Below are 23,315 nucleotides of genomic sequence, written 5' to 3'. Positions count from 1 at the left end.
GAAACTGGAGTTCCATACTTTTGACTGCGTCTCTGCTTGCGTCACAGCTTGGCCTGCTGCTAGCTTGACTATTACTATCAATGTGAGAAGTGATCGCATGTATCTAATCATCTTGACTGAGATTCTGAGTTGAGTATGTGCGATAGATCTGTTGCCAGCATGTTTGGTAATTTTCGGCTTTGAACTGGCCATAATATCTCCCTTTCATGTCAAGAATGAGCTGCAATCACCCACACATTGTGCTTCACAAAGAGCTTACTGCAAGCATACTTTTAATGGTCCCTCATCTCTCTGACTCGTTCCCTTGGGGCTTGGCGAGAAGAACACAGGGCTGACAGTGGCGCCGTATTACTAATGCGCCACGGATGCGCAAAGGATGGTATCTCTACGAGGAGGCTCAAATGAGGCTCAGGCGTATCGTGTTTGAGGTGCGTATGTGTAGATGCACCTCGATGAATCCTGAAAGGCAGTTTAGTGAGTCTGGATCATACGGTTTGGAATAATGCTCGTATGACTCAATGGCACGATGCGTATAAAGCTATGAGATGAATCCCGGCACCACTAGACAGGTCAATCATATACCTCGACCTTTGTAGCTACAGGGGCCTGTAACCTCTGAGAATAGTGTCCTACTAGACTTGTTAGGCCAGTGTAACATTGTCTTAAACCCAAGCTACCAAGTTGCTGGACTAAGAAACTGTTCAGTCTGCTGACGGTAACGTAGATACACTCTGGCAATTAGCCCAGGGTGAATTTGTTGAAGTTGAAATACAAGCAGATAATGCCACGGGCAGGCCGGAGAAGCCCTGATCGGATTAGTCCCTATTCATTGGCAGTGACCAGCATCAAGTAGCAAATCGCTTCAAAAGATCCTCAACCGTCTCCACCAAAGTCTCCTCCAAGCTCCGATACTGCAACCCCAGGACCCTTTCCGCCTTACTTCCATCCGCGATATACGTCTCCACGGACCCAGCATTAGCCCGATACGGCACCTTGTCCCCGAGCTGCGGAAACTTCTCTCGCAGAATCCCGCACGCCTCCTGATACAAGAACCGACCTCCGGCGACAAGAAAGCGCTCTCCCCCGGCTTCCGCCCGCGTATATGCCTGGTAATGCGCCTCCGCCACATCCTTCACGTTGGCGAAGGCCAAGAAGTCATGATCGGGGACTTCGGTGCGCGAGCCATTCACCAGGTTCCAGATCGTCTCTGTTGACTCGTTGAGTCGGTTGTTCCCCTTATGCTGTGGGTTTCCCAGCGCGGGACCGAAGATCCACGGCGGGCAGATGGTCGTGACGCTGAAGGTGGGGGGCGGTGCGGCGCTCTCGACCCATTCCCAGAGCTTCCGCTCGGCGAGGGCTTTGGAGGCGCAGTACGCGACGCTCGCGTCGGTGGTGGTCTTGGCTTCCTCGTAGGTGCAGGGGTTCCAGTCGGCCTCGGTGTAGCGGTAGCCCGGGCGGAGGCCCTGACTGAGGTCTAGGATGGCGGCGAAGGAGGAGGTGACCACCACGCGCCGGACGGCGGTTCCGTGAGCGGCGATGGAGTCGAGGACGTTGAGCGTACCCTGGATCGCGGGCTGAAGGAGGTCTTTCTCGTTGTCGGCGACGGTGAGAGCAAACGGGCTGGCGGTGTGGATAACACCGCATACATCTTTCACAGCAGAGTCAAAGGCACCCGGAGCAGCAATGTCCGGAACGATGGTGAATGAGAGCCGGTTGGCTTGGTCGGGAGGATAGCGGGATTTGACTGTCTCGGCTGTCGAAGCGGAGCGAACAGTGCCGCGAATGTTGTAGCCTGCCTCCAGGAATCGCTGGATGATGTGCGAGGCGACGAATCCTGAGGCGCCGGTGACGAGGAGTGTCTCTGGCATTGTGGTGCAGGTTTGCTTGTCAAGTAGGAATTTGTAGCTGTAGGTTGTTCTTGCGGAGGACACAGGAGAAGTAATTACGAGTTTTCCCTAGTCAGGTCCCTTCACGCGGGCCATCATATAAATATAGTGAAACATCTCTCCTATCTAGTTTTGTTGCAACACTCTTGTCACCTTGCGTGTCACGAATACGAGAGTGGTTATTCGAACAAAGAGGACTGACGTAGACGATTATCTCTCGAAGTCCCGTCCGCTTAGGGCTAATCCTCCCGCTACCCGCTATCTCCGTCGATACGAGGTCCGCGTGGGGTCACCTATCATGCCAGGGTTCCAGAACAGGGTTTGATCTGGCCATGAGGCAAATTTCCGATCCCATCGCGGTGGAGTCGTCGGCGTCCCTTGTCCAGTAGATATCGTGGCTCGCCATATGTGAAGCCTGAGGCATACGGCTGGGTTTCCAAGCGAAAGCGAGGAAACTCCAAGTAGACATTGAACGTAGTACGGTATGCTCACTGGGCAGGACCAAGACGTATGTAGGCAAACATCAAGTCGCATAGGACGACTACCATGTAAAAAAATTCTCAATGATAACGCTCGCAAATCACGCTCGAAAAAGCAAACGCAATGATGGTCAGAGTCCCCGCCAGCTAACGAGCACCAGCGACTTCCACCCCCCACCTCTATTCTCTGGATAGGGCTCCCAATCTTTCAGTGTCTGCGTGACTTCGAAATTATTCTTCTCGAAGACACGAATGCTACCGATGTTTTCCTCAAACGCCGCGGCCTTGAGATGCTTCACATTCATCCGCGGCACCCCCCAGTCCTGGATCAGCGTGCGCAGGGCCAGACTCATTATCCCGCGGCCGTGATAAGAAGGTGCCAGAAAATCTGCAAGGACGTATAATCAGAGACGCGCTTCTTCTCAAGGGAAAGACAAGGAAGGACAGAGGTTTGCTTACTGCCAATCGCCCATACAATTCTTTCGTCTCCCGCCGGTAAGTCCCCATTCAGCCGCTGCGCCTCGGCTCGCTCCGCGCTACCTTGGCGGTACTCGTAGAACTGGTAGCGTGCAATTCCAATGTCCCCGATCAGAGTATCTTTCAGCGGATGACCAGTCTCAGGATCTTCTTCTGTAACTTCCCGAATGACTGTGAACGGACACAAGCCAAAGTATCGTTGCCCCTGAACCGAGGTCTCGAATTCAGTGCGCAGGGCCTGCAGAACTGGCTCTGCAGCAGCGATTTGGGTGTTCATCCATGCCTCCGCGTGCTCGCGAAGATACGGAAATGGAGAGCCGGTTAGGTTCAGGTAGATGCGTGGATCATTGAGGAGAGGGAGTTTGGCGGCGATGGTCTCTTCGAGTTGATGCGGTCGGTGGGGCGTGATGATGATTTGTCTCAGGGGAGCCGGGAGACGCAGGTACGGCTCTTGCGTTTGGGGGTTGTACAGAACAGGCATTGTGGGCAGATGAGAATGGAATGTAACTTTCTGTCTATTCTCAAAAACGACTTCCCAGAATTCTGACAGCGGTCGTGAATGCTTATTTATATCTCACTTGATTAATTGCTTATGTGAGGCCCTGCTCGTGCACTGCCTCGAATTAGTGTCCGTGAGTCATTCCGATGCCGATGCCGATGCCGCTCTCCCAGCGCGATCTCTCACTGTACACGCAAAGAAACCAGAGATACTCTAACCCGTAAGATACAAGCTTCCATTAGACTTTATTCTACTTTGTTACTAGCTGCAGTATGATCGTGGACTTTCCGGACTAAGGTAGAGACAACGGAATGCCGAGGGAGAGCGACACGGGCCGCAATGCTTGCCGCACGTGAACTCGATTGATAGGATAACTCCATGCAATAGCCATGATTCGGCAAATTCCATCTACCGCAGGGTGCATTGTAGTCTTGGCTCATCCTTGATCCAGAGAGACTGAGTGGTGCGGGGGACCTGATCCGCTCCAGGAAGGGATAAGCTTGCTCAAAGTACTTTGGGGTACTATATACTGCTCTTCTGGCAACGCCAAGAAGGATGAAGGGTCTCTCGTTGTGTATAACGGAGTAGGGCAATATTGAAGGGCTTGGCGATATAATCTATACCAGTTCCAACTTAGCGTCACCCATTGGAATGAGTCAACAAACACCAACCCCGCAAGGGTTTACAGTATAATAGTAACCAACTGATATAACGATCTCCTTGACGAAACACACAAACACGACTGACTTGAGCACCTCCTCACCATCGTTTCCTTCCAATCATGTCTTTACCCACTGACCCTAAACAATGGGTCAAAGAGCGGTTCCTCATCTCCACCGATAAGAATCTCTTATCTCCCACGGCAATCAACCACGCCTTCGCACAGGACTGTCTTTACTGGGCCAATCCTGTTCCGGAGGAAGTGTTGCGCAGCCTGATCGAAAACTCATTCTGCTTCGGTCTTTACCAAGTCAATGCTCCTCCATTCCAAGACGGCGACCACCATGATGCCGCACTTCAGAAGCCCGACGCAGCCCATGTCGAGCAGATAGGGTTCGCGCGGCTGATCACTGACGGCGTCACCTTCGCATACCTGACCGATCTCTACGTGCTACCGGAGTATCAAGGCCATGGACTTGGGGGCTGGCTGATCGACTGTGTGGACGAAGGTAGTCCGTCCGTTGCCGCACTTGCGGTGGTTCATGTTGCGGACCTCGGTTGCGAAGAGCCAAGCCTCTTACGAGAGTCGGCTGGGGATGGAGGTCCTCGAGTCGGGGGATATTAGCCAGGGGCCGGTCATGATGGGGAGGAAGGGGAGGGCTGGAGGAGTATGATGAGGATTGCCATGATGGTAGTATCCTGGAAGGCGTCACTCTGACAATGAGTGCTCCAGCGATTCATTTATGTTGTTGTATCATGTTAACAAGCATCGTTACTCTGACCCACCGATCTCACATTCATAGACTCTATAACTTACACCATGCGTCCTTCTTATTAATAGACAATAGACAACTGGACTCGAATCATTTTTGATGATCCCCCGCAAACTTCTCATACACCGGCCCAAACTCCCTATACCACGCATCCACCAGCTCTCGACTCATCCCCGGCGCAATAACGCTCTCCCCACGCTCCACCCCCGCGACAAAAAACTCCATAAACTCCTCCACCGACAGCGCATTCGGATTTTTGTGTTTCTTATTATCGTCCGGATCCGACCGGTCGCGGTGCAGATCCGTGCCCACCGACGGGGGCACGATCTCCACCACGCGGATCTTCTCGTAGCCGGCCTTCTCCAGCTGCGTGCGCAGCGTCATCGACCAGAAGTGCAACCACGCCTTGGTGCCGTTATACACGGGGTTGATGACGGAGAAGGGCACAAACCCCAGCACAGACGAGACGTTCATGATGGTCGCGCCGTGCGGGTGCGTCCGGAAGTGCTCCAGCAGGCCCAGCGTGAGGTGCATGGGCCCCCGGATGTTGATGTTGATCTCTTGGTCTGCTTTGGTGAGAAAGTCGGCGGGTGTGTCGTGCACGATGTCGAGAGGGCGCTGTACGCCGGCATTGTTGACAAGACAGTCCACCTCGGGATATTTTTGTGTGAGGTTGCGGATGAACTTCGGGATCTGGGCGACGAGGCCGGTGTCGAGCACGAAGTAGTCGGTCGCCCCGATCTCTCGGGCGGTTTGCTGCAGGGTCTGCTCGGTGCGGCCGGCGATGATCACTTTCTTGCCCTGGCTGAGGAGGTAGCGGGCGATTGCTTTGCCGAGGCCGCCGCCGCCGCCGGTGACGAGGGCGCAGTTGAAGGATAAGTCGGACATTTTGTACAGTATCTGATGATCGTGGGCTAATTAATGTGGGAGGGTTGATTCTTGATGGCGGATTGGAGGTTGCTTGATGAATTAGTTCAAGAGAAGGAGAGCTGGCTTGAATGCGTTCTCCAGTCCGGGAAGAAAAGTGGTGTGGTGTTTATGACGCCGCAGAGTGGCGTCGGTTGGGGTTCCGGGATGGCTTGGCGGAAAAGATCCCCCAATTCTATGGGATTTGGGGATCGCTGTCTCCCGGTTCCAGACGTGTCGGGAGTCAATTCCACGGTGTGATTTCGGCCATTGCTACGTCAGAGTCTGTTTTGAACTTCTACTTGCACAACATACGTAGCGTTGCAACATTGAGGCCCACCCGGCCAATGTATAAGTTATTGCGCTCTTTGCAACGAACCGCATCTCCTGGAGACTTTGAAGCTTCCCGGATAAGTACGATAAGGTCAGACGCTACAAGTCTAGATACTTCATCCACCTTCACAAAGCTTATATACTCCGAGTAGGGATGATCGCCAGAATATTGATCTTGGTTAAGTGATTTCTGCGTGAGTCTGCCGAACCAGCCCCCCTCAATCCCCCTCAGTCACGGTACAACTCAAGCAAAACGCATACCATCACCTCTCACCAATCGCATCTCGGAAATCACCCAGGAACCGCCACATTCCCCGCTCCCCGAGCCTCGCCTCCCGCCAGCCATTCAAAGTCCGGTGCGGGAAGAACCAGCCGGCATCCCGATCCTCCGCGCCCGTGAAAATGGGCAAGAGACTGTGGTCATGAGCCGTTAGTACCAGAACCCGCTCATCGGCGTCGAATTCGGTCAATCCCTTGACGGTTTGCAGATACTCGTCTGAATCATGGCAGAATTCTGCGGCGGACTCGAAGAATGGACGGTCATTTTTGCCCGGGTGGCAGCCCAGCGGGTGGAAGATGTGGCCTGGGCAGACGCTCCCGAATCGGGGATGCGATGGCAGTAGGGAGGGTGAGATGCTCGCTGGAATCGGGTTATGCTCTGAAGGACGGAACTCGCCGGGGTGGTGGGCGAAGTCCTGTTGCTCAGTAGTTGGTTAGGGCTGGGTTTCCCCGTGTGTGGCTGGCGGGGATAGCAAAGCGTCATGATCTCGATGAGACTTACCGCCCCCATGAGAACGAAGGAATCCGGCTGCACGCGTGCCAGCCCTCCCATGTGGTCTGCTGTGTGCCCTGGAGTATGCAGGAGGTAGAAGCTCCCATCGCCGAACCAGTCAATTGCGGGAAAGCCCCCAATCTGTAGCGTCGGCTGGTCGAATTGCAGTTCACGAAGCGTGCGCCCCTTCCAGTCATCTGACTTGACGGGGGAATCGGGTTGCGCGGGCCATCCGGGCGTGCATTTGTTTATGAAGCCGGGTCCGACGACCAGATCGGTGGAGCTGGGGAATAACGATGGGTCGCCGGTGTGGTCGAAGTGGTAGTGCGACCAGATGATGGCCTTGATCTCGTCGAGGGCCACGTCGTTCTCGACTAGGATATCCGAGACGTTGCGCGGGGAGGAGATCTTCCAGTCTTTGCTCGAGGGGTTGGTGCAGGGCTCGGCAAACACGGGTGCAAGATTGTGAAAGTCCGATCGCAAAGACAGGTCGAATAAGAGGCGCTGGCCGGATGGGTGCGTGATGAGAAAGCAATACGACGGCACTGCCATGCGGTCGTAGCCTTGGATCTCGGGAATCAGGAACTGTTGTGCGGGGAGGTCCAGACGAGCGCCTCTGTATGTTGTCTTTTTAGCTATCTGAGCCGCGCACACGGTGGCAGAAACCACTTACGAGTCGATGAGGAAGACTTCGACCGTGTCTGAAGACTGAGGTAGATCGACTAATGGCATGATGCCGTTGGATTTGTGAATCAGTCCGATATGTTTCTAGCGATTAGATGGGACAATGCATTTGATGGAACATGTTTTCTAAACTACACCTTTAATGACTACTACCATTACATCATCTTTGCGGCGTCCGAGATGGATTGGGGAGAATTGGGGTGGACCCACTAATCTGTCTCATCAAGGTCAAAATATTGCTAGGTTGTCAATGTCCATTCTTAAACTGCTACATCCAAGTACTCATATCTCAGGAAGAGTTGAACATAATCTACCTTTTAGGGTTTGTACCAGCGAGGGTCCAGGGACCATGGGGGAAATGGCTTGATGCCTGAGGCATGAAATGTGAGGTGAGCTCATCATTCTAGCTGAGTCATGATTCCCCAATAAGTTACCCCAAATCCCCAAATTCCCATTCCCCAATTTTACTCCCTAGGTTCACTTGGCATTTGTCCCAACGAACATCTTCCTCGTCTTCCAGTACCTTTAAGAGATTTCCAACACGATCTCCGCATTACTATTGGCTCTGTACCGGCAAGCCATGGCCTCCAGAGCAGGAAAAGGATTCCGGTCGGGCATTAGTCTGCAATATATGCATACCAGCGTTTGCTCGACTGGCAGGAGCATCTGCAGCGTCATCGAAGAACACGTACTATGCCCACTCCACGAGTCAAGTCAATCCAGCAAGACCATCCTCCGGGTACTCCCCGGCATCCTGCGCTAGGGTATAGTTCCCCGTGTAAAGATATACAACCATAAGTGACAGATACCGGTCATCCTTCCTATCCTATGCGCTGTCAACTTAGGTTGCGAGTGCACCTCATCAGAGAGAAATGCTTGCCTGGAAGCTGGCTTTGCAGGCTACTGCAAGTACTCTTGTCTAGGGACAGACAATCACTTGATGCACGGAGAAGGTTGTCCCCTTCACATTCGAGAGCAAAGTCACTGTATGTTCCGAGCTTGGCTTGTTTGTAGTGAGTCTGCTTTAGACGTCTGGTCTGTGCGGGTTCAGGCTCTTCTCGATCTCTCTTTTCCCAGTACCTGATCTGATCTTCTAACTAGCGAATGACTGCCACAATGTCACCGTGCGAAGGGGGAGTCATCGAATTTGCCGAGCGGTATTCGGACATCTGCTCGGAGTATTGGAAAAAGCCGAACCACAAGCGAGCTGTTGGTGTATAGTACTCCATGGTGAAGATGCTGCTTGATCTATATAAGAAGAAGGTGAAAGTGTTCATCTCCGACTTGGAAAAATAACACAGCCCAACCATCTCACTCGAATTTACCCCAACATTGATTACCCATCGCATAAGACAAGTCAACAGCACAATGCCGCAGCACCTTGCTATCATCGGTGCAGGTCCATCAGGCCTCACGCTTGCAGCCATTTTGCAGAAATATTCCGTTCCTTTCACCATCTTCGAGCGTGAAACATCCTCCAGCTCGCGATTCCAGGGCGGATCATTGGATCTCCACCCGGACTCCGGCCAGCTTGCCCTCCGCGAGGCGGGTCTTTGGGAAGACTTCCAGCAGTATGCTCGCTACCACGACCAAGACTACCGCTTCGGAGACAAGACCGCAGCAACATGGTTATTCCACCAGGCGCCCGCGAACGCCGACGGTCGTCCAGAGATTGACCGGTCGATGCTGCGCAAGATCTTAATCGATTCTCTCGACCCCAGGAACATCCGCTGGGGCTATTCGGTGTCGGAGATCACCCCGCAGAGTAATGGGCAGATCCAGCTGACTTTCCAAGACGGCCAGGACAGTGTCCTGACAGACCTCGTCGTCGGCGCCGACGGGACACGGTCGAAAGTCCGCCCGTTGCTGACCTCCATGCAACCGGCCTACACTGGGTTGACGGTGATTGACTGCCGCATTTCCAACCTCGATGAACAGTTCCCTCACCTGGCGGATTTCGTGGGTCGTGGGACATTCTTCTGTCTGTCCGAGGGCAGCGGCATTTTCATGCAGCGCAACGGGGACGGGAGCTTGCGCGTCTACCCCTGTCTGCGCGTGGAGGAGAAATGGGCCTGGAGTGATCCCTCCTTCGACTGGTGGGATTGCGCAAAGATGACCGGGTTCCTGATTGATACCTTCTTCTCGACCTGGGATCCGCGGTTGAAGGAAGTGATCCGTAGTGTGGATCCGGTTCTGACCCCCCGGGCACAGTACCGTATGCCTCCGGGGCTACGGTATCCGCATCGGAAGGGTTTCACGTTGATTGAAGATGCTTTGCATGTTATGTCATGGTTTGCGGGCGAGGGGGCCAATTTGGCGATGCTGGATGCGTTGGATATCGCCCGGGCGATCGTTGCGAATCCGGGTGATCTGGATCAGGCGGTGCGTGACTACGAGGTCAAGGTCGTGGCTTCGTGCAGGGCTGATGTCACGAATGAGATGTCGCAAGACCTTCTTGTGAAGGCCATGGCGGATGATTCGCCGAGAGCGTATGTCGAGGCGATGGCGAAGGCGATGGATGTTTGGTTTGCTGCTGGAAAGCTGTTGGCACGAGGTGAAACAAAAGCTTTGTAGGGAGATACAACGTATCCACGGGTCTTGTAGTAGAGGTATAATTATTTGACCTGTCTCCTTTGGCTGAATGGCATTGAATATGATCAGTGACCAGATAGACGCACAGAATCACTGTAAAATGGAGAAATTGCGTAGAAAACTTGCCTCGTGATCAAAGAGGGTTCCCAGATATGCCCAACAATTGATGTTGATCGGGTTGTGGACAGCGAACCTCATGATAGCAAGATTCAATGCTAGTATTCACAGCGACAGGTTTGAATACACAATACACATTCCACGTGAGTTCTATCAGTAGATAACCTCTCTAGACAAGACAGACCTAGAAGGAACATTGAAATATCTTACTGTCAGGAAGATATATCCCAATTAACGGGATATGCTACCGGAGCATGACTTCTCCAACAACATCGTTCAGTAAATAAATATAGGCCGTGGAAGAAATGCCGAAGTGCATAAAAAGCCACGACTGTGGATAAGCGGGATTAGCTAAGCAGTTCTACGTTCCAGCGCAGAAAAGTCCGAATTGTCCGAGTCGATCGATCTTACGCACAAACAACACCCAGCCTCGCTTCAAACGATGGATCCACACCGAACAGGACCCCTTCGAACGGTCCAGAACCAGTCCGGAGTCAGGAAGCGACGACCCCCTCTCGCTTGCCTGCAGTGCTATCAGCGCAAGCTGAAGTGTGGCAAGGAGTTCCCATCGTGTAGCCGCTGCGTGAAGGCCGGACTTGCGCATCAATGCACCTATCGCGGGAACTCGGCCCCTCAAGGACGCGTTAGCAACACTGTGGTTCATCTCGACACTACAACAGACTCACCTGGGTTTAATGCGTCCTTACAGGATGAGTCGCAAGAGGTCTCTCGGCCATCCCCGGGTGGCGCGGGGGAGATCACCCATCTGCGCCGGAGAAAGGGTGTCGTCCAATTCTATGGCTATAGCTATCACATGAACTTCTATCAGCAGGTAAGTACTCATCCGGCTGGTGACAGTAGCAATGAATATTGAGCTTGAACGGATAGTTTCCGGAGCTCCGATCTTACATCGGCGGAGTGAAAGCTAAGAACCAAATGATCAACATCGCTCGAGACCAAGTATATCCGCCCCAGGGTGAGAGCATCAGCCACAATCGACTCGGCACGAACTCTGTCGGCGCATCGTCCCTGGAATCTCTGCTGCCAACCAAGCCAGTGGCAGACGCTTTGGTGCAGAATTACCTTGACCGGTTCGAGACTATGCATCGCGCGCTGGATCGATCGGTTTTCCTGGCCGAGTATGATCGCCACTGGAACGATCCGTTGTCAAGCGCGCCTATTTTCCTCATACAGCTTCTACTGATACTTGCGACCGGTGCAAGTCTTCATCCTGATACCTGTCTCGCAGCGTGGAGCGAAGCATCAATCTATACCCTCACAACGCAGTGGATTGAGGCCGCAGAGTCATGGCTCACTTCTTCCCACCACCATGTCCCACATTCACCCCAGGTCATTGCGAGTCACTGCTTGCTACTGATTGCCAAGCGAGCGAACTATATGCAGGGGAGCTCTTTCTGGACCAGTACGGGCGCACTGGTTCGAATGGCAATGGCAGCGGGCTACCACCGCGAAGTCAATGCGGCAGCTCGGATCGCTCCTTACGATCAAGAGATGCGACGTAGGCTGTGGATCACAATCGTCGAGCTAGACATGCAAGCCGCTTTAGAAAGGGGGATGCCTCCGACCATCCGACCAGGGGATTTTTCGACACGAATGCCTCTGCACGTCGATGACGGCGAGGTCCTTGAAACCCCCGATGATCCACAGTCGGCCACGCCACTTGACACCCTCACGGATTGCTCGTTCCAAAATGCCTTCTGGCAGTCTATGCCTACCAGATGTGCCATCTGTACGTATGTCAATGGATGTGATGGAGACATCGGATTTGAGCGAGTCCAAGAACTTGGGGAGGGTTTGTACAAAGCGATCCGCGATATTCCTGAGTGGAACACCACAGGATCAGATCTCCCTCGGCGGAGAACAGCAATGTATTTGAGAACCATGCTCAAGATCTACTTGTGCCAGTACTCCCTCCTGCTGTATACGAAGTTCACTTGCCAGTCGCCGGACTCTTTCCAGTCGTCGATATGTCGTCGTGCTCGTCTAGAGGCCAGTACGACGATTGTGGAGTGTTATAGGAAGCTCATCGTGGATGAAATTCTGGAGAGACATGCTTGCCGGACTGGGCTGATGGTTGCGGCCTTGAATATCTGTCATGAGATCTACCTCTCTTATGGTCCTGGTGGTGAGTGAACCCCCCTCCCTACGCTCTGTGAACAGGGTGGTTGAACACGCAAATTGTCTGACCGTTGAGAAGAAGCCATCTCGATGATCACAAATCTCGGAGTCTCGCAACATCTCCTAGACGCCCTCGAGCAGGTGCTCAGCATTCTCGAAAGGAGAATAAAAAGGACAATGCATGGACTCAATGAGTATTACGTCCTGAGCATGATCATTGGTCTAGTCAAAGCCAAATTGTCTCCCGAAACCAGAGTGGTCAGTGACAAGGAAGCCGCGCATCGAGCGACTATAGTCTGCACCTTTTTACAAGAAGCCCGCGCTTCCTTACTAGCAGCCGATCAGCCTACGTATCCTGTGTATGTCTCCTTCTTTTCCTATCACCATTTCGTCACTCATGCAGGCAACAGTGAGACACAATTGGCGTCGGGTGCACAGCCACTCGCTGCCACGCTAAACGATGTCACCGAGGCTTTGGGATTTGGGGTATGTCAACATGGCCATGCGCAGTCACCGTTAGCTAATACTGTTGGCCAGCTCCCTGATACCCCTGGATTCGGCGAAGATGACTTTTCGGTCGATTTTTTTCTCCAAGATCCCTCTTCATTCTTCCAGTGAGGCAAATGGCATCCGTCTTTCAGAATAGTTATACGAGCGGGGAAGTACATATGGCAGGAATAACTGGGCCACTTCCGACAGGGAGACTCAGTGCGGACCCAACGCCTCAGGGTATCCACTTGCCTCGCCGCCATTATCTCTGCACGCTTTCTGAGTGATGATGAGTCGATAATCTTACAGCCGACTCGATTCTCCTTCTGCCGTGGAACATAGCATACAGGTCTCTACAGATCTGACTCTATGAACGGATCATATCTGATTAGCTGCCGGTATCTAGGATTGCGATATGTGTTCTTCCTAAGTCACTAGCATAATTCCCGTCTCTTTTCGGGTGTATAGAAGAAGTAATCCAAATCCTTTCTCCCCTCTACAATTCAGAAGATGCATCAGAGACACATCCTGCACAACCTGCACAGCCTCCAACGCGTGCATCCCTCAGGGCAAACTCAAAAACAAATTCAACAATTTCGGGAAATTCGGCGTGCCCAGGCCCGTTACCGGATCCCATCTGCAGACCAGACTGAAGTCAGCTCCGGCTTACTCAAAGAAAAAAAATATTATAAACAAGAGAAAACCTACCCAGCAGCCGTGGCAAACCCATCAGTCCCACAGCCAGGATTGGTCTTATTAGTAATATCATTCAACACATCGGCATGCCTGTAAAGCACGGGGTTCAAGAAACCCACCGCCCCCTTTCCAGCAGCGATGCGTTTCTCGATGATACGGTTGATCACCGAGGCGATATCGGGGTACCTGTTGTGAATCAGTCCCAGTTTGATTAACTTCACAGGGGGAAGGTTGGGTGTATCGCTGGCGAAAACCTACTCGCACTCGTGCCGCCCTCGAGGATATACTGGCCGGCCTTGTACATGGCGATATTATCGCCGTTCGCGGCGACGTCGGGGTATCCGCGTCCGAGGCGGTTGTAGAGGCCACCGTTCTTTACCTATGTTGGCGCCGCCCTTGTAGTAGGGGTAGAGGGGGTTGTGGTTCTTGAAGTATCTGTGCATTGCGTGGGTTAGTTGGAGGGTTGGTGGAGGGACCCCAGGGGTAGAGGTAAGTAAGCACTGACTCGGCAACCGCTTGCGATTGATACTCAGGGATTGGGTAGATGTTGCTGAAGCCGCCACCGGAGGCATAGGCACTGCGGTAGCGATGACCCGGGGGGTCGTAGGAGCCTCCGCCTCAGCAGCGGTTGCGTTGAACGCTATCTGGCAGATGATTATCGCATCGACAGAGGATGCCTTTATTTTCAGATGGCACGGTGTCGAGGTATTATATCGGCTCGTGCTGAATGAGCCGGTACATATGCCGCGGCACTTCTATCCATATTCAACGTGTTGTCATGGTAATACTAGCATTATACTACTTCCAAAGTAGTGCTTCTAAGCTGCTCCGAATGATGTCATAACCTTGTACCAAGAAACATGTTTAAAAGCCCCATGATCTGAAGACGCACTAGTGATGCGATGGTAAGCTTGTATTATAAATGTGCTCAGATCATATATATGAGCGTCAATAATTGAGTTTCAGCCCGGGGGTCGGAACAATCGTAGCCGTTAAGAAATGGTCGGGCTAATGCTTCTTGACCCATTGTGTCTGGATGTCAAATACATCCCTCTCCTTCCCTACCATAGCTTTTAGGCCAATTTCTCGTAGCTCTGTAAACAGAGAAATGGCATCATTGTATAGATGATGCGGGGTCCAGCCATCCCTCGATACTACGTTCGCGACAGAATTCCAGAAATCCTGCACATCATTCCACCCGTCACTTTCCTCTGCATGAACACGAAGATCATCCTCAGTGAAATGGATAGGACATGGGATGTCGAACCCTAATTCATTCCAATATCTGAAGTATTATTAGCGAAACACTATACCGAATTTGCCGAGACGTGCTTACCTCTCAAGCCTAATTAGAGATTCCCGCAAGGGTAGAAGCTCGTCATCCCATGTGTCGCCCACGAACAAAATTGGATTGCACCTTGTTCTACCGTGATCAAATCGAAGGACTTTATCGAGAAGGGGAAGCTCTTTAGCAATCTGCTTTTCGTAGAGGTAGAGCAGTATCGAGCTACTTATGAGGCCTCTGATCCGAATCTTCACCGCTGGATCAAGCTGTTTGAAGTTCTCCGGGGCTTTCAAGATGACTTCACCACTATATTCAACTAGTCTTGGATGACGTGCTTGAAGGATCAATGGTGCTGCCCAGAGCCCTTGCCAGTCTATAATGCTCGAAATTTTACTATCACAGACAAAAATATTTCCAGCGTGTAAATCGGTATGCCATATGTATGGTGCAACCACGGTAGGATTGTTCGGAAGTAAATAAGGAGCAACTTTACGATATTTCCGCAGCAGAGAAATGTGGCTGCTAGGAGAATTTTGCGTTGCTGATGTTACCAGCGGGTCGTCTTCGGCTCTTGGAGTTGCGTACTGCTGAATCCATGCCTCTTCTCGGTGAGCTAGGGAGAGCACATAATCCTGTGGTTGTTTCTCTTCCGAGATGTTAGTTAGATCGACAAGGAGAAACAGGGGATAAACATGGTCCTCGGTCCAACGCCATCTCTGCACGTTCTTTGGACCAATAGTGTCTTTCTGCGATGGGACCGATGACAAAACGACGGCGTATTTTGTCTTTGAGCTCAGAAGATATTTCTGCAGAGGTATCTGCTGGCACGGCATCTCTTATATCAGCACCAGCATAGTACAAACTCCCATAGCTAAGTCATTATTAGCAAGATAAAAGACCAGACTTGACTGCGAACACATTACTTATTTAGTGGCGCTTGAAGCATTTTTTTCTCTAGTTGGACTAGGTCCTTCATGACCTCTATCTTCTCTTCGAGAGAAAAATTATCCCATAAATCTTCCAGCTTTGTACCGGGGGCTTCCTCCATGATGATATACTCAGAACCGACAGAGTTATTCACATCTGCATTCCAAGCATACACTTGAGGTGTTGGTATTCCGAGGATTGTGCGGGCCTGGATTCTCTATTAGAGATATCATACGGAAAAAAACATGTTCAGTACTTACAAACTCCATGGTTGCGACTTCAGAGGCTGTAGTGTAGTATCTAGGCCCAGCAATAGAATAGGGTATTCTTACAATCACGGATAATCCATCACCCATCTCAAGCCTGAAGGTTTTATTGAAAGATCCTTCTGCCAGCTTTCTGATTGCAGTGCACGTATCTGCTCCAACACTCTGCGCTGCGATTCTTTGCAGCTCAAGCACATTGAAAGGTGAAAATCGGTCTCGCAGTTGCTGCTCTTCATTCCATAGGCAACGGCCATTTGTATATCGGAAAAGATCCGCGTCAGGCTGTGGCATGCTTGCGGAGCTCATAAAATGCAGAAATCAGTAAGACTTTTCAAAGAGATGAGGGAAGGGGGTAATTGGTATTCTTGAAGCCAAGTGCGTTTTATAGTGATGATAACTCTTAGAAGAAACAGTGTTCTTCCACGCAGATGCAGTAAATAACTTCATTGTTGGCTTCAATAGTGATAATCTGTGTTATGTGAGAAGGTCGCCGCTGCCTTTTAAGTATTTACAAGTCCCCTCATCGCGGTATCTCCATTACTACTAGTTCGCGCCCGCTAGCCCCACTTAGCCCCCGTCTCAAACACGTTACAACCGCGAAACCCACAAAAGCTTTAACGGTCATGAAATAGTGGATCAACAATCTCAGACTACGCACAGGAAGATAGATCTTAATATTAAGAATAGTTAAGATAGTTAACTATCCAGTTGTTAACTATACTATGATTAGGTATAAAAATTTCCAACCTGACTATAACCTGGCGGTCAGGTATAAAAATTCCAATTAACCTGACCTGACCTGGCTGTTAGCCACTCTAGTAATAACATCTTATTTACTAGATTAAATAAGAAATAGGTAAGCAAAAACATACAACAGAAGGGATTCGCTGGTGGTCACCCACCCAACTACTAACCTCCCGGCGTGTGGCTTGAACGCGGCCAGAAGGCGGGTGGGTGCCGCTCAGGTGAGCTAGCGGGTGAGGCCGCTTTATGGTCGCGCGACCGGGGGTGACTTAGGGTAAGTGACTTTTAAGAATAGGTGAGTAATCACCCAGATTATATAATATTTAGTAATCTCACCTGTTAAAACTTTGTTATCTACTTTATTTTTATATAGTAATAATAATTGGTTTATAATAGTATACTGGAATTACTGAGTCATGAAACTGACTCGAGATTATCTACTTTAGATCTAGCTGCCATATAATTAATTCTATTCCCCTATTCTAGTAGTAAAGAATAGAAGTCTTATAAAGTTAATATAAAAATTATTCTATCTTAATTCTGTATAGAGATTTGGAGTCCACAAGATAATATATTAAGATTAAATATTTTAAACCTAGAATTAGAGCGAAGCTATTTATTTAGATATGATTTAAGTATATATTTCAGGACACAGCGAATTCAATAATATTTAGATATTTACTTATCAGGAGAATAGTATTAATCTTTTATATAAATAGTAGTTTTAGTCTTGCTAAGTTAGAAAAAAAGTACCCTTCTATCTTTTTATATTCTGACCAGCTGTTTACACAATAGTTGATAAAATCAAGATCAGTAATATATCAGTTCCTAGAATTCAATTTAGATGTTACAAGTATTATACTGAACCTGGAATAAATAATTTATATTTTATATTAGGTGAATTATAAAAAATTATATTATATAGAGTTAGAATCTTTTATTCTAATTACAGCTGCTCTATATATAGCCCCTCTCAGTCTTGTATAATCTAATTATTTCTAGCCCCACTGTCACAGTGCAACCCCAGAGGACCTACCCGCCCTGTTCGACCTAACTGACCTGTTTAACCTGCTTAACTCTTCCTACCCCTTGACCGCCCTGCACGTGATCCACAACCCCGTTAACCTTCTTCCTGCTCCTGATTCTGCTTGTAGCTCTTCGAGCTACGTCTTGTCTATGAATCTGAGGATAGCTTGACTGAGTAGCTAGAAGATAGAATCCAGAAGACTTGTATTAAGAGACCTCCAGCCAGAACTGCTAGTCCTACCACCTCGCCTGTGATTAAGCCAGCTAGCCAGCCCGCACCTTGACACCCACTACTTATCTTAAATAACGTGTCTCCCCTTAGAATACTTTTGTTTTCGACCCTCATCGAATTCATAGCTGCAGAATTCTAATCATAGCAGAAGAAGACTGAATATATATAATATATTAAATAATACTTCTTAAGATTAAGCTAAACTTTTAAAACTTCTTAAAAAGATACTAAAATAAATACTCGAAAAAGAATCATATATCTTGAATCTTTCTAAGGAATAGAAATATTAACCTAAACTTTCTTAAATTTAAAGATCTATCCTTATCACTTGTTGTATAATATTTCTTATATATTAATATTGTTGCGGGACGGATGGATCATGCTGATCAAAACGTGCCTTAGAACAAGAAGAAATAGCTGAAGAGCTATTTTGTCAGTTCATGTGGATTTATTTTGAGTGTGTGTGCTAAGCTAGCGCTAGTTTAGTATATAGTGTATGAGAATTCTTAGATATTTTTATATAATCTCTAAGATTCCTGACTTATCTATCTCTAGTACTATTACTATATTCTCTCAAGCAACTCTTATAGTCATCCTATAATTATATATCATCCAGATAATATCTCTATATCTACTTTGGGGTATTATAAGGGCTAAGGTGGTGAAATAGCGTGATAAAGAATAGCTCTTGCGAGGCCAAAGGTGCCAATCTATTGCCTTAAGGTATTGTTGCTAATCTGCCTAGTTCGCGAGTTATCCACCCCCTAAATGGGAGGTCGCGGCCCGCTCGCTTAGCTATTACATGACTTATGCCTGAGGCCTACTATATAGATTTCCCTTCGCAGCTATCTGCGATGGTTAGAAGGGCTGGTTTAACCCTTACAACTGCCCCCTCCCCCTCGCGGAGGGGTGTTGCTTCTCGCGATAGCGCCATTAAAACCTCCTCTCTGTAAACGCTGCTCGCGGGAAACCAGAGTGGTAGGAAAGGTAGCTTTGCTTGTTCTTGTCCTCGCAGGTGGTATGCTGTGTTGTCCTTCCCCCCAGTGCGTGGTCTGCTACTCACTGGCTAACTTCTTTTACAATGCCCTTGACTAGTTATTATTCTCATCAGCCCTTAAGACTAAGCTTCGCGTGAGATGACTGTGGCGACTTAACAGAACTAATCTTAAGATTTGGTTATGCTAAAAATCACGTTCTAGTATTTACTGGGTATAAATAAAGTATTCTTAATAAATCGAGTCGGCCTCTACATGGGCTTTGAGATAGCATTAACTTGGATAATATACTAGATTAAGACTAATAATAAGATAAGAGTAAGTAGTAAAAGCTTTTATAGTCTAGTCACGAGTACACGCCTAATCTGAAATTATTAAGTAAAATCAGAAAGTCCTATGAAAATACAGGGCAGGGCTGGCAGCGAGACTAGTAAAGAGTAGAGACTTTCTTTATAGATTAATAATATTATAGAAGAAAGTAAAGAAGAATCAGCTAGTAAGAAGAGGAGAAGAGAAGAAGAGAGAAAAAGAGAAGACCAGGGCTTGGTAAATTTAATAATTTAACCACGCGACCTTGTGGTCTAGATTAATATATATTCCTTTTATTCTTGACTACCGGTTGACCCTGTTGATTTTGTTAGTTCAGAGAGTAGATCCTTCGAATTCTACCGTGTATATAATTATTTATCTAATGATTAATACTTTGTATGGTTATCTTTAGTATTAATAACTGCCTCACACCTCACCTGCATGCTTTCAATCAATTCCTCTAAGATATTAGCTGGTAAAGTATTCCAAGCAGCTCGTACAACCTTACATAGCTGATTATATAATAACTACTCTTCATAAGGAGAAAATTATTCAATCCAGTTCTATATCCAATTCCAAACAGTCTTAATTGGATTCAGGTCCGGTGAAAAATCAGGCCAAGTGATTGGAAAAATGCCGCGTTTGTATAGTTCTTGAATTATCTCTTACTTGCATAGCCAGGCGCGTTATCTTGCATTAATTGAAGCTGTATATATTCATCACAATCAATCAAGCATATATAACCATCGATAATTGGAATAATTCACTTGGAATAGCATTTGGCGTTGATACTATCTTATTCTTTCTCCCAAAAAAGATATGGACCTTTGGTTGTATGTATTATAAAAAGATATCTAAAACATTTAGCTATATTTATATGATAGGTTTGTATAGAGATATATTTTATCAAGTTCTTCACCAGCTTTGCGAATAATATAAATATGTCTATAAAAGCCTAAAGTAATCTAGGTTTCTATTAGTTTAAAGAATTTAATTCTATTAATCATATATTTAATCTCGCCTGTTTATTAGATAATGAAAGAGGTGGTTTTTAAAGAGCCTTGCAACATGAATAGTCTTGTTTTTTTAAAATATATATTAAAGCAGTTACTCTGATAGGAAGCTTAAGTTCTGTAATAATATAGTAATATAGTAAGCGGTATGTATATTTAGAACTTAAATCTATTAAATAACTTTAGTAACTTCTTTGTCTGAAAGCTTTGACTTAGTATCTTTAGCCTTGCGAGGAGTAGCTTGTTTACTTTGATATATATACTAAACTTAGCAGTAACTAATTTAAAGCTGATTTATAATTTATTAATATATAAATCCAGTATTTCAAAGAGTAAGAACTTATAGACAATTATCTCGATTAAGATACTTTGAATTTATTAACTTAGATAAATAAGAAGAAGTAGACTCAGGTGTAGAAGATATTTTTAATAAAAATCAGTATTATATATTTTTTAACGCGTATACAGCTTTATATTCTACGTGTTTATTAATAAGGAAGATAATATAAGAAAGAGCTTACTACTTTATAGATCCACCTCGCTACTCTACTAATAAAATCAACAGGGTCAACTGGAGTATATGTATATTTCTTTTATTCTTGACTACTGTACTATAATAACAAAGTATAAAATTTGATTTATATTTCTATCTACTAAAAAAGCTGTTCTGCTATAGTATATACAGATTTCCGTACCTTAATAAAAGTACTTTAGATTATGTTGTGTTAGGCCTCTAGAGTCTTCTGAGGTTAGCTGTGGTTCTAAATCATATGATGTTATACTGGTTTCTGGAGATATATACATCTTTAAGTATAGTACTCTTTATAAATCCTAATAACCTCTATTCTCTTCCCTACTTATTTATAATATATAGACTATTCTTTTTATAAACTAACTCTTAAATAATAACTCCTTAGTCTAGATATCCTACCTGAAGGGTAGATTAAAAGAAAGAATAAGCTGGCTCTGTAAGATTTTCTCAGTAAGCTAAGATACAAAATTGGAAAACCAGTCAAGTAAAAGACTTATATATACTAAAAAATTCAGAAAATAGAAAGTATAAGCCTAATGACTAAATAGTAATCTATATAATAGTATACTATTGAAGTCGCAATAAGCAGGAAATAACTAATAATTATTCTGTTATACTACAAATATATAGTATTAAGAGGAAGACTATAGAGGTGTCTATAGATTCTCCCTCTAATAAGATCTATAACTTTGACTAGGTATTCTCATCAGCCGCTGACCAGTGTATAGTTTATAAAGATACTATTTTGCTAATAGTTGATAAAGTAAGACTTAATACTATACTATCTCTAATAATATATACTGATAAGCAATACAGCTTCTATTAGGCTATAACTATATAATCTTTGTATATGGATAAACTAGAATAGATAAAATATATATAATATTTGGAGACATGATAGAAGAATTTAGGCTTTTATCTAATAATATAGAGATTATTCCATACACCCTCTATATACTATTTAATAGACTTAAGGAAACAGATACTACTATCAAGTATTCTTTTATTAAGTTATATAATAAGATTATATATAATCTTCTCTTAAATAAAGAGAATACAAAACTCTATCTATTTAAAAATAAAAGAAATACCGCTAACAGGAGTTTATTAGTAAAAGAAATATAAGAATTATATATTAACTCTCTATCAGCTGATATTTAATTACTTTAAATAACTAGCTGGAAACGACAAGTAGTAGTGATTAAATATAATAATCTAAGTTTCTGAAGTTATACTATTTTTACAATCAATATTCTTATAAGATCTAGTGATGAGTCTATTACATGTGGGAAGCTGAATCTAGTAGACCTAGCTGGTAGTAAGAATATTTAGTATAGTAGTACCGAAAATAAGTGAGCTGTTGAAGCCAGTTAAATTAATAAAAGCTTATTAATACTTAGATAAGTTATTAATACTTTGGTTAATAGATCTTTATATATTCTATATAGATAATATCTATATTTGTTTTTTAGAAGAGAAAATACTGATATTAGATAGAGAATTAAAATTAATAAGATTACTATAAGATTCCTTGGGTGGTAATACCAGGACTTGTATAATTACTACTATTTCTTCTTATTAATTAAGTCAGGAAGAGACTGCCTCTATATTAGACTATATATTTTAGGCCAAAAATATTTATAATAAACTATAGATAAATACTCCTGTGCTGAAAGATATATTACTCTTAGAGCTGTCTTCTAAGATTAAGACTCTAAAATATAATTTAAGAGTAATAAGATACTATAATAGTATTTATATAACTCCTAAGATATATAAAGATATAATTAAAGAAATTAAGTCTAGATAGATTATTAATAAGGAGTAAAAACAGAGAATTTAAGCCTTAGAGTCTGGCTTCCAGTATAAGGTAGAAGAGCTACTTATACTAAGATATTAGCTACTAAGTTTATAATCTAATAAGAAGAAGATATATTTAAAACTCTCTTAGATAAATAATACTATAAATAAGGCTTAGACTGAATAGGAGGGATCTATTATAGAGGTGTTAGATATTAGTAAGAAAGTGGGAGCTTGAATTAAGAACTTCCAAGCTTACTAGATAATACTTTTAAATGATTTTTCAACTAAAATTAGTTAATTATTTGGAAATAAGATAATAGTAGTATAGAGAAACTAGACCCTTCTTTATAATATTCTTGATACTATTAAAAATACTGAAATAGACTCCCAGACATAATTTATAAGAAGTAAGATAGAAGAAGCTTTATAAGAGCTTAAGAGAATTAGTAAATAGATTAGAATAATAATCTCTAAGATATTGATTAAATTTCCTTAAGTAATTAGCTGAATATCTAAAGGTCTTCAGGGTGAATTGTTGAGATACAAGAATTAGATATAATATCTATATACTTTACTAAGACTTTGGTTGACTAGATTTTCAGTTTGATATAGCTTACAGTATACTTGATACTAATATCTAGTTAATATCTTAGATAATAGTAAAATATATCAAGAAGTAAA

General features: G+C 45.9%; 9 protein-coding genes across 9 annotated transcripts; 3 read left to right on the top strand and 6 right to left on the bottom strand.

The window, feature by feature from the left end:
• Positions 1-845: 845 nt before the first annotated feature.
• On the bottom strand, positions 846-1,902 carry BP01DRAFT_409964 (SDR family oxidoreductase; the record flags this gene model as incomplete). The annotated part of the gene is made up of 1 exon (XM_025578866.1): positions 846-1,902. Exon 1 carries the CDS (start codon positions 1,866-1,868, stop codon positions 846-848), a length of 1,023 nt encoding a protein of 340 aa, XP_025426442.1. The 5' UTR covers positions 1,869-1,902.
• Positions 1,903-2,301: 399 nt separating this feature from the next.
• Positions 2,302-3,367, bottom strand: BP01DRAFT_361243 (GNAT family N-acetyltransferase). The gene is made up of 2 exons (XM_025576104.1): positions 2,825-3,367; positions 2,302-2,753 (listed from the first exon to the last, which is right to left on the bottom strand). Exons 1-2 carry the CDS (start codon positions 3,321-3,323, stop codon positions 2,497-2,499), a joined length of 756 nt encoding a protein of 251 aa, XP_025426441.1. The 5' UTR covers positions 3,324-3,367; the 3' UTR covers positions 2,302-2,496.
• A 697-nt stretch (positions 3,368-4,064) lies between these two features.
• BP01DRAFT_361242 (uncharacterized protein) lies at positions 4,065-4,654 on the top strand. Its single transcript, XM_025576103.1, has one exon. It carries the CDS (start codon positions 4,123-4,125, stop codon positions 4,624-4,626), a length of 504 nt encoding a protein of 167 aa, XP_025426440.1. The 5' UTR covers positions 4,065-4,122; the 3' UTR covers positions 4,627-4,654.
• Positions 4,655-5,774, bottom strand: BP01DRAFT_361241 (putative short-chain dehydrogenases/reductase). Its single transcript, XM_025576102.1, has one exon. The coding sequence runs from the start codon at positions 5,660-5,662 to the stop codon at positions 4,865-4,867; it is 798 nt and encodes a 265-aa protein (XP_025426439.1). The 5' UTR covers positions 5,663-5,774; the 3' UTR covers positions 4,655-4,864.
• A 502-nt stretch (positions 5,775-6,276) lies between these two features.
• BP01DRAFT_427067 (MBL fold metallo-hydrolase) lies at positions 6,277-7,517 on the bottom strand (the record flags this gene model as incomplete). Its single annotated transcript, XM_025579829.1, has 3 exons — positions 6,277-6,708; positions 6,795-7,401; positions 7,459-7,517. The coding sequence occupies 3 exons, from the start codon at positions 7,515-7,517 to the stop codon at positions 6,277-6,279; spliced, it is 1,098 nt and encodes a 365-aa protein (XP_025426438.1).
• A 1,235-nt stretch (positions 7,518-8,752) lies between these two features.
• Positions 8,753-10,078, top strand: BP01DRAFT_361239 (FAD-dependent oxidoreductase). Its single transcript, XM_025576101.1, has one exon. It carries the CDS (start codon positions 8,838-8,840, stop codon positions 10,041-10,043), a length of 1,206 nt encoding a protein of 401 aa, XP_025426437.1. The 5' UTR covers positions 8,753-8,837; the 3' UTR covers positions 10,044-10,078.
• A 542-nt stretch (positions 10,079-10,620) lies between these two features.
• On the top strand, positions 10,621-13,205 carry BP01DRAFT_395851 (uncharacterized protein; the record flags this gene model as incomplete). Its single annotated transcript, XM_025578425.1, has 5 exons — positions 10,621-11,010; positions 11,067-12,324; positions 12,397-12,676; positions 12,728-12,803; positions 12,855-13,205. The coding sequence occupies 5 exons, from the start codon at positions 10,621-10,623 to the stop codon at positions 12,933-12,935; spliced, it is 2,085 nt and encodes a 694-aa protein (XP_025426436.1). The 3' UTR covers positions 12,936-13,205.
• Positions 13,206-13,370: 165 nt separating this feature from the next.
• On the bottom strand, positions 13,371-13,925 carry BP01DRAFT_409938 (uncharacterized protein; the record flags this gene model as incomplete). The annotated part of the gene is made up of 3 exons (XM_025578865.1): positions 13,757-13,925; positions 13,515-13,688; positions 13,371-13,443 (listed from the first exon to the last, which is right to left on the bottom strand). Exons 1-3 carry the CDS (start codon positions 13,804-13,806, stop codon positions 13,371-13,373), a joined length of 297 nt encoding a protein of 98 aa, XP_025426435.1. The 5' UTR covers positions 13,807-13,925.
• Positions 13,926-14,475: 550 nt separating this feature from the next.
• Positions 14,476-16,426, bottom strand: BP01DRAFT_329888 (phosphotransferase family protein). Its single transcript, XM_025573001.1, has 5 exons — positions 15,975-16,426; positions 15,711-15,922; positions 15,469-15,658; positions 14,839-15,431; positions 14,476-14,787 (listed from the first exon to the last, which is right to left on the bottom strand). The coding sequence occupies exons 1-5, from the start codon at positions 16,284-16,286 to the stop codon at positions 14,511-14,513; spliced, it is 1,584 nt and encodes a 527-aa protein (XP_025426434.1). The 5' UTR covers positions 16,287-16,426; the 3' UTR covers positions 14,476-14,510.
• Between the last annotated feature and the right edge of the window lie 6,889 nt (positions 16,427-23,315).

This window comes from Aspergillus saccharolyticus (assembly GCF_003184585.1).
Source record: "Aspergillus saccharolyticus JOP 1030-1 unplaced genomic scaffold BP01scaffold_68, whole genome shotgun sequence".
In the NCBI taxonomy this organism is placed as follows: Eukaryota; Fungi; Ascomycota; class Eurotiomycetes; order Eurotiales; family Aspergillaceae; genus Aspergillus; species Aspergillus saccharolyticus.
This window is presented reverse-complemented; position numbering and strand designations above follow the sequence as displayed.

Bases quoted from the DNA above. Each gene is read 5' to 3' on its own strand.
- BP01DRAFT_361243 (XM_025576104.1), bottom strand. From the start codon at position 3,323: ATGCCTGTTCTGTACAACCCCCAAACGCAAGAGCCGTACCTGCGTCTC. The intron at 2,754-2,824 runs GTAAGCAAACCT...ACGTCCTTGCAG, and splicing joins AATTGTATGGGCGATTGGCA to ATTTTCTGGCACCTTCTTAT.
- BP01DRAFT_361242 (XM_025576103.1), top strand. From the start codon at position 4,123: ATGTCTTTACCCACTGACCCTAAACAATGGGTCAAAGAGCGGTTCCTC.
- BP01DRAFT_361241 (XM_025576102.1), bottom strand. From the start codon at position 5,662: ATGTCCGACTTATCCTTCAACTGCGCCCTCGTCACCGGCGGCGGCGGC.
- BP01DRAFT_329888 (XM_025573001.1), bottom strand. From the start codon at position 16,286: ATGAGCTCCGCAAGCATGCCACAGCCTGACGCGGATCTTTTCCGATAT. The intron at 15,659-15,710 runs GTAATGTGTTCG...ATAATGACTTAG, and splicing joins CTTCAAGCGCCACTAAATAA to CTATGGGAGTTTGTACTATG. The intron at 15,432-15,468 runs GTTTCTCCTTGT...ATCTCGGAAGAG, and splicing joins GAGGACCATGTTTATCCCCT to AAACAACCACAGGATTATGT.
- BP01DRAFT_361239 (XM_025576101.1), top strand. From the start codon at position 8,838: ATGCCGCAGCACCTTGCTATCATCGGTGCAGGTCCATCAGGCCTCACG.